The sequence below is a fragment of the Morone saxatilis genome, unplaced genomic scaffold (assembly GCF_004916995.1).
Source record: "Morone saxatilis isolate NCDOM2014 unplaced genomic scaffold, NCSU_SB_2.0 Contig14, whole genome shotgun sequence".
Lineage (NCBI taxonomy): Eukaryota > Metazoa > Chordata > Actinopteri > Moronidae > Morone > Morone saxatilis.
Genome location: NW_023339696.1, coordinates 9,111,772 through 9,121,415, shown reverse-complemented (window position 1 = coordinate 9,121,415; position 9,644 = coordinate 9,111,772). Strand labels below are relative to the sequence as shown.

General features: G+C 42.3%; 2 protein-coding genes across 2 annotated transcripts in view; both read left to right on the top strand.

Moving 5' to 3' along the window:
- mfsd6l (major facilitator superfamily domain containing 6-like) overlaps nt 1-3,824 on the top strand; it is a gene marked incomplete at its 3' end in the record, with an annotated part of 4,835 nt that extends 1,011 nt beyond the window's left edge. Inside the window, 1 exon segment of the mRNA XM_035654409.1 lies at nt 522-3,824. Coding sequence (XP_035510302.1) covers nt 561-2,402 — 1,842 coding nt within the window. The 5' untranslated portion in view covers nt 522-560.
- A 146-nt stretch (nt 3,825-3,970) lies between these two features.
- zgc:171844 (uncharacterized protein LOC100151763 homolog) overlaps nt 3,971-9,644 on the top strand; it is a gene marked incomplete in the record, with an annotated part of 6,819 nt that continues 1,145 nt past the window's right edge. Inside the window, 2 exon segments of the mRNA XM_035654408.1 lie at nt 3,971-4,211; nt 7,293-7,413. Of these exon segments, the coding sequence (XP_035510301.1) occupies nt 4,133-4,211; nt 7,293-7,413 (200 nt within the window).

Sequence of the window (9,644 nt, the reverse complement as noted above, 5' to 3'; positions counted from 1 at the left end):
TGAGTTTATCATTATATATACTGAACAAGGAGGAACTGCTGTGTCACCAGGCTCTGTTCATTGCTTTCACTTTTTAAAGTGCATTTAAAAAGTCAAGAACTGGACCTGAAACAGTTAGTTGATTGACAGAAAAATAATAACTTGCATCTGCTTTGATAATCAAATGGTTTTTCAAGCACAAACAGTAGATAAAGTGCCACATATTCTTTGCTTCCTCTAAAAAATGATCATACATCACTGTAATTTGCGTATCTTTTGGTTCTGGTCAAACAAAGAGACATTCAATGCTGGGAAGCTCCGGGGGCCTTTTTTCACATTTTTTTTTAACATTTATGCTCTTAATTGTTAAATAAATACCAACACACTTTACTTGATGATGAAACTAATCGTAGCTATTAAACCTTGAATTGCAAACAAACGCCATGGTTTATAAACTATCAATAAGTTACCAAATATGATTTGAGAATAGGAGTACTGATCAGCCTGTTGTGCTGTGTGTTAATGTATCATGTTCCATCTAGGTGCTCCATGTGAGGAGAGAGCGTGACCTGCTCGCAGTCATGAAGAGGAACAAGCAGATCGACGTCAGGCGCGCCCTCGCGCTGGCCGGCACCTTTAACTTCCTGTGCTCCTGTTCCAGAGCCTGCCTGCTCCCCTTCCTCACCCTGTACTTCAGACAGCTGGGTCTGACTCCAGCGATGACGGGCATCGTCATGGGAACTAAACATCTCATATCGGTGGTCTGGAGCCCCGTCGCGGGCGCGCTCTCCAAACACTACGACAAGAGGCGAGTGGTGATAAACGGCTCTCTGGTGTGTTCGGCGGCGGTCGCTCTGGTTCTTCTGCTCATCCCAACTACAGATGTGAACACACAGACCGGCGCCTGCAACGCGTCTGATCTGAGCAGCGGCCCAACCCCAAATGTGGGTGGTAACCTGCTCACGAGCAGCGTCGGACCGTCCATATTGTCCCCTACGACTCAACCTAAAATCAACACAGCTCTTGTTTCCCAGTCTGGCGTCACTTTGCCTACAGAGACACTTCCTGACACTGAATCTGCTCCCGTTGTGACGAGCAAAACGTCACTTCATCAGCCTGATGGAGAGAAATCGCACCCTCCGCCGTCACAAGAGAACACAGTCAACAAGAGTGCGGGGGAACCAAAGATCAGTGGTTCCGTCGTACACCGGCCCACCAGCTCTGCGGCGGCTCCACTGAGACACAAGAGGTCCGAGTCCAAATCAGAGTCAGGAGAACAGCACGGAGAAAAGACAACAGAGGAGGATGACAGGGAGGGCAACTTTGACTTTCTGGGCAGCCTGAAGGTGATGGACCCTCTGCACCAGCTCTTCTTCTTGATACTCATCACTGTGTCGGTGTGGGAGTCTTCGTCAGCCCCTCTGGAGTGGGCCGCAGACGACGGGCTGTACGAATATCTAGACTACGCAGACGCTTCGGACCGCTACAGCAGCACCAGGGTGTGGGGTTTGCTCGGAGCAGCGTGCGGGGTCGGAGGAGCGGGGTTGCTGGTGAGCCAGTTGAGCTGTGTCATAGCCGGGCACACCTCCCGGAGCGCGGTGCATTTCTACTGCTACGCCGGCGTGGCCGCTCTGGCCCTGCCTGCGGCCACCTACCTCCCTCTCTACCTGAATAAGAAGCGAGACAGGGCCAACGGGCTCCTCAAAGCCATGCAGCTGGTGCGTGGCTCACCCCGCGCTCTGCTCTGCGCAGTCACGACCCTGTCGGTCGGGGTGGCAGGGTCCGCCGTGGATAACTTCCTCCTGTGGCAGATGCAGGATCTCGGGAGCACCGAGCTGCACATGGGTCTGTCTCTAGCCCTCGCTCTGCTCTCGCAGGCTGCCTTCCCTCTGCTGGCTGGCCGAGTGTCCAAGCTCCTCAGCCCGGGAAGGGTGCTCGCTGTGGGGGCCGCGAGTCTCGGGTTTCAGTGCTTCTATTACTCCTTCCTCTGGGGGCCGTGGGCTGCGCTGCCTGCTCAGGTATTGAGCTGTTTTAGCAGTGGGGCCCTCTGGTGGGCTGTGAAGGTCCAGTGTGAGGATGTCGCCACACCGGGGGCTGAGAGGAGTGTGAGGAGGATCTACAGTGCGCTTTCTCTGCGCCTGGGGAGCGCGTTGGGGAGCGTTGCAGGTGGGTTTGTGGTGCAGAGGTTCGGGCTGACGTGGCTGTTCAGAGGAGCGGCAGTGGGTCTTTTGCTGTGGTGTGTGTGTCTGCCTCTGCTCCAGTGGAAAGCCCCTCGCCAGCGCAGGATTAACTATTCTCGCCTTTTGGCGGCTGATGCAAGTGAAGCCAGTGACTCTGAGTCTGAACAGGAGAGAGACTGGCTTGATAAAGCCATGGAAGAAGACAGAGGCAATAACAACAATGGACGGAGGATAAAGCACTAAAAGAGAGCAGAGAGATAGTCCCTAGATAGAAGGGACGTACCTTCACAAAATCAAATCATAGAATCATTTCTATCAATATGGAAATAAGAATTATCATTCCCCACCAGGTTTCAACTCTCAGGTACAGACATGTCACTCTTTATCATCAAGTAGCATACTCCAGAGTGGGATCGCTGATTTCCTTCAAGTTTAATTAAAGAATTCAGTGTTGTGGCATTCCAGCTGTCTTGCCATTTTATCAGTCTGCAGTTAAAGTGTCGGCTGCACTGATGGACTTCATCTCCGAGCCACCTGAGCCTTTACAAAACACATTTGCATAAGCAATCATTGCTTTATAAAGCAAACAAAGGAGCAAGATTATGGGTGGGCAGAAGAAGGACTCTGTACCACCAGGCGAGTTCAGCAGCTTACTGTATGCATCATGACAATAGAAACACCGGAGCTTCTTACTAGGAATGTAAACACAAGACGTGTGCACAAGGTGAGGCTGAACTAGACTGGCAACCACCACACCCAGTTTGTTTATCTTCTGCTAAAGTCACTGCAATGACTTTTTTGCCATTCACTGTGTCTGCGGCCTCACTCGGACTCCAGACTGTGTGAGCTGATAAAATGATTCGATATGAGCCCTGTGTTGTGCAGTTGTGAGCTGATGCATGCGGAACATCAGGAAGCAACTGTGTTTGTCTAACCCATGTTTCAAAGGGAGTCTGCTGAACATACCTCATGTCAAATGGGCCATTTTGACCTATTAGGAAACAAGTTTTGACACGTGTTTATGCACTATCAATATCAAATGAATGCTGATATAAAAGGCTCCCTGACTTTCTTTTGTGCAGAAAGTTCATGTATGTATATGTTACCTGAGTACTGTGAAGAGTAATCTAACCACGCTAACAGAATGAACCCCTTTGTATTGTCGAAGCACCTGATGCATGACTCCAGCATCAGCTCTTCTTGAGTATTTGCAATAAATAAAAATATTTATGCTGACACTTACATTCCATATGATACCAGCCGCCAAAATAAATGTTTGTTTTAGATCCAAGTGATCTAAAGACACGGATCTCCCTCTGCTTTTTACACCCAGTGGACTCAGTATGTACCAGGGTGTGGGACACTGCTACCCACGGCACAGTGGCAGCTCCTTTCCATTTTATACTTTTTATTTAAAAGCTTTAGTTGTTTTTTATACCCTTAAACCATGTATCCCCAAATTTGTTATCAACTGAATGATTAAGTGTTCCTTTAAGAGTTCAGGAAAGGTCTCCTAAGCTAAATAAACTATTTAAAACTCATTGTCACAAAGCTGGAAGTCAGGGTTGTTTTTATTATCTTATGAAGCTTTTCAGAGATGCATGGTGCTTAAAGGACAGTGACACTACAAACATATAAAGTTCTTATAGAATATGATGCATTGCTGTAAAACAAACAGTAAATAAAGTGATTAAAATGAGCTCAACCTTAAAACAGTCAAATGCAACATTAATGCTGCAGTTATCCTTCGGGCTGTTGCTGTGTGTCCTATCTGTCAGCAGGTGGCGCCTCTCAGCACAGATCAGCTCCTCCGTGCTGACATCCAGGTTCAGCTTCTGTTGGCAGCTCTCCTCCTTATATCCCCTCACACGTCAGGCCAGTGCTGCATGGACTCGGTCGGTTTTTTTTTTTCAGGCTGCACAAATATTTATTTCACATTTTCTGCGCAGAGTGTCTGACCGTCTTTGGAGAATATGGAGAAAGAGAGGAAATCCTCTAAACAGTACGGCTCTTTGGAGGAGACGCAGGTGGACAGAGAGACGGAGAAATCAAGTGAGTTTTGCGAAGCGTCCACCGCACACGTTTTGTGTTTAAAACTGAACTGGATGTGCATGCTTGGACAGTGTTTTTTTATGGAGTACTCCGTAACAGAAGCTGATGCACCAACTTTCAGATGAGAGAATTAAAGCTTCGGGTCCCTGCAGATCCTCACTGTGAGCGTGTTAAAGTTTATCTGTCAGCAGGGCCGTAGACAGGATTTTACAAATCCTGAAGGGCGTCAGTGGTGGGGCTTGGATTTATAAACCCCAGTGATTGTAGTATGTTGTGGAGGTAAAGCTTGTTTTTATTAATTTAACAGTTTATTTATGTTTTCTGGGAATATTATTATTAATTTAAAGGCCATACTTTTTTCCTACATGTATCCATGGTCTGAATTTTGTTTTCATACAATCGTAACAATCCTCACAATGGCTTCCACTTTAATTTTTTCATTAAGTTTTTCAAGAAGTTCCCTGAAATTTGTTGATAATTATATAAAAATCTACAGTGTTCAGTTGGTCTTTTTAATTTATGCAATCAGGGCTGCAACTACCTGTCTATAAAATGGCAGGAAATAGTGAAAGATGTATGTTACAATGTCCTTACACCCAAAAACAGTCCAACATATACAGATATTCAGTTTAATGTCACATCAGATGAAGAAAAGCAACTTATTCTCACATTTGGGAAGCTGGAACTAGACTATGTTTGCTTGAAAAATGAAATGATTAATCGATTATCAGTAGTATACTTTCAAATAACTTCAGACAACTTAGTTCATCAACAACTCATTTTAGCTGCAGTTTCAATGAATTCATTGATGCGGAGTGTCTTAATTTTAGTGCAGAACAGGTCAGCTGAACATGCATTCAGTAATAAATTAAGTTTTTATTAACTTGTTTTAGGGGGTTTGGGTTTGTTTTTGGTTTTTTTACAATATACCTATGTTTTCCCTATTGGAGCAAATTACATGGTTCTTTCCAGGTAAATTCCTAGGAAAATACGCTACTATCTTTAGCTTGATTGTGAGATTTTATTTTTGGCATTCCTCAAGGCTCAGTTCTTGGTTCTCTGCTATTCCCACTGTACAAGCTTTTTCCCCTCCTGTTGTAATATCATGTATACAATATTTATTACAAAGACACAAACAGGCACACATTTATTTTAATACTTTCTATTATATACAACACGGATCACATAGTTGACTTTAACAGTGACTTAAGGGTGTGGCAGTATTACTACAGCTGTATTGTATGGAAACGATATGCAGGCTTTAAGAAATAAAAGGAGAAAACCAAAATTGGAAGTGATAGTGTGAGAGGAAAATAATCATTCTGACACTGTCGGAGGGCTTGGAGCAGAATAATGCAAACAAAAGGAGGAACGCATGCAGGCTGTTTTCACAATAAAACACCAAGACACCAGTTGATAATTAATGTGTGTGCATACATGTGGTAATACACATACAAATGAATAAAGTTGTGGAATCACCAGTGTGTTTTGGGAGGTTGTGTGTTTGTGCAGCCCTGATATCCCCAGCGATTCAGTGTGTATGATTGTAATGTCGTTTCACACGAGGTCGGGTAATTAAAAGCCAATTCAGGCTCTGCTGGATGACTCATCGCTCCTAGTGAGGAGTGCGAGGCTGGGAGGGCGGGGGCCGTTATTCAGTGATGCTCTAAGAATTACTGGGGGGTATCCACAGTCTAGAGCTCAGATCAGATCATAACAGGATGGTGAATTTGATCTAGGGCAGTATTAATGGAGCTGAACAATGATCATTGTAAATTTGACTGTTTAATTCATAATTTAGAGTGCTTTTTGTGTTTGCTTTTGGATTTTTAGGTAGATGAAATTTAAGTTTTCCTTTATCTGTCTCAAGAGTCTCTTGAGAGCCTGAATAACCAAGACAGGTAGTTTATTGGACATTAGGAGTGCAATAAATTACTGCATGAAAGCAATTGTACACTTAAGGCGCAATGGAAAGATATATAATAACACTATAGAATTCAACTAGTTTTAATTTGATCCCTTAAATCGAGTTTCAGTTTGTTTTAAACCTCCACCAATCACTTTACACCTGTGCTCTCCCTGCAGATAAACGTCAAAATGTCTGCTGTAACAGTTTATTATAGACACAGTCCATGTTTAGCCTGTGAACGTCCCTTCTCACAAGCCATCATGAATTCATTGTGAAGGCTGTTCACGCTTCATAATTTCCCTCTGCTCTGCCGAGGATAATCCCAATTTGAGTGAGAAGTCGACTGAATTGCAGCATTTTGATGGATTTACTTTGAAATATTACAGAACTATTAGCTGATAACTGCTTATTGTTAAAGTGGCAGTTCTCGATGAGCAGTATCAGTAACATGATGTGATAGGAGGAATTGCTAGGCACCTTAAATCAACCATAGATGTCTAGTTAGGGTCTGCTCACCAGAGTTATTATAGTTTTTGTATTTTTTTCATCCGTTTTAATTTGTATTTAGTTTTTTTCCAGTTAGTTTCCAGACTGGGTTTGTTAATTCTATTATAGTTTTTATTGTTTAAAAAAGTATTTACTTTTAGTTTAGTTTTTTATTATTTTAAGTATTATTTTTGTTTTTGTTTTTTATATGGGGGGTATTTGTCACAGGCAAGATTTAAGAAGTTCAGATAAGGTATTACAATATAAACACACTGACTCACATTCATGTAGACACCCCAGTCTCATTAAACATACATACCAATGGCTCCAAATGTGGACAAATTCGACCAAACAGTTTATCTAAAGATATTTTTACTTTTATATATATATATCCTGATTCATAGATACTAAAATCTCCTTTTCAAGAGTGACCTGGCCAAGAGGGCAGAATAAATATTGTTACAACATTAAAAACAGTTTTAGCTTTAGTTTTAACTACAATAACGTTGCTGTGCAACATATATTGCTCTTGGATTTTCTCTGTATTTTTTGTTGTTGCTGGTAGTTTACAGAAGGTACGTCAAAGATAAAGTCTTTGAATCTAAAAAAGTGTGTCTGTAAAAACAATCTCATTATAAAGCAATAAACAAGCAAATAACTGTGTTTTGGTCTCGTCTGTCTTTCAGCAGACGACGTCATTTCGATGGCTGACTCCACAATTACGATCGAGGAAATTGAAGGAGAGTTGTGCAAAATTGAGCGGATAAGAGACATCCTCGTACGGAGAGAATCAGAGCTGAGATACATGTGAGATCTGCTTCTTCAACAGCACCTCTCATGTTCACTACATTTAAACACATCTCAAACGCAGACACAAAGACAGAACGGAGATTTTACTGTAAATACTGCCTTATTTGGTTGTTTTTGGTTTGGATACTGACACAGTGATGACATGATGACATTAGTCCCAGGAGGATAATACCTGCTTTTCACCTATCATGTGACGTTCCACTGTTTGGGCAACTGCACCCACACATACAGTAAAGCTCTGCTGTATACACAGATACTTTTAACAGCCCCTCAGGAATAAGAGATGGCTGTCAGCCAACACTGGGAGCAGCCATGTGCATGATGGCAAAAAATGTGTGAAGAAAACAGCAGTGCTATGTAAGGTCTAAGCAGACTACCAGCACACACACACACATCCGCCTTTTTTTTCAGATCTCAAAAGATGCCCTTTTCTCCTTTCTCTCTCATCCTTGCTTTTAACTATTTCACTCTTTTTCTGCCGAGACCTTGAATTCCTCATTATTTTTGACATATGAGGATGGTGTTGGGGGAGCGGGGACTAAGAACAGCAACCAGTGCTGCATAATGTGTCCATATGATGAATCAGAGAAACGGACAATAACGACTTTTGCTCAGTGTTTTGTTTTGCTGTGCGAGCCTTCAAAATTACCACTCTGATAAGTGTTGTGGTTCATGATGTAATGCATCAGTTTCGCATCATGTTTCCACTTCCATCCATAATCCCCCGCATCCAGAGGGTGAAAAGTGATGCTCAATCCCACTCCCAATAAGAGATTGTTTTCCTTCTCATCTCCACGGGCCTGCATGTGTTGACATGTATTATATCAACGGCAACATAGACGGCAACTGAAGCTCAGCCACTGCGGGCAGACTTGGTAAAACAACAAAACTGTATCATATGAAAACAAATTACTTTGACATTTCTGTACTGGTGAGGTTGTATATGAAAGGTTATAACCGGTTGTCTCATTAAAGGTCCATTTAAGAGGATCTATTGGCAGAAATGGAATATAGTATTCATAGGTATGTTTTCATTAGTGTCTAATCACCTGGAAATGAGAATTGTTATGTTTACTTTAGAATGAGCCGTTTGATAGGGCGTTTTACGTTTTTACGAGTTACCATAGTTTCTCCTACACTCTTGAAAGGCGAGCGGTATTCAGCGCCTCCTCTTCCTCCCAAAAAATGTCCCGTATATGCTTGCTGCACAGAGTCTGCACAGAGCTGTAGACTCTTGTTTTTCTACTGAGATCCTGCTTTAGGTAGTTGATACGGCACCATAATTTAAGCAAAATAAATAAGACTACTCTCATGCAAATACATTTTGAATTAACACTCCTGAGTGGCAGCATCTGAGTCATCCTGAATATACTGTATACTTCCTAAGTACGCTGAAACCTATTTTATTAAACCACAAGTTCATATTTATATCACAGTCATTTTCCTCTTTTTGCCATCACTGTAATAGCTGCCCACGGACACACACAAACACTCGAGAGAACGACCCCTAATGTTTTCAAATCTGCACCAGTGTCAGACGGAAATTAGATCTGATACAGTCAGGTGTGATTCATTCACAAAGGGCAGCGTGGCAGTGTTATTTCAGCTAATAAACTCACAGACCTCGCTGTCGTCAGAGCCCAAAGTCAGTGTCCAGTTGTACAATTTTACATTGATGCTTGTAAGTAAAGTCAGGAAGGAAATTGCTTTGTATTCTATTTTTTAAAGCTCCTTGAAGAGATAACTAGTTATTTCAGTCAATATATTCTTTAAATAAGCTGATTTGGAAGTCTAGTTTATACTTTTTTTTACACTGCTGATTTTCTGCAAAACACCTGTTCACAGTTGGTTTGTTTTACAGGATGGATGACATCCAGCTCTGCAAAGAAATCACAAGGCTGAAGACAGAGCTGCAGAAACTTGTCTCAGTCCCAGGTAAATTGATAAGCAGTCACTGTCTTACTGTGTGGTGTTTGTCACATTTTATTTACTCTGCAGACATTTGGTTGATGGGCCGCATATGGTTTTTATTTGCTTTTATGACCTCACCTGTTGTCACCTCAAATAATACTATAATTAATAACTATAACTATATTAATAACAGTGGGCTTCTCAAGGCTTCCCCCCATCCCACTTGAATTGTGGTTATATAATATATCTTCTATCTGAAGATATCCAGATCACATTCCTTTGTTCATAAAGTTTAGATAACAGCTCTAATATAAAAG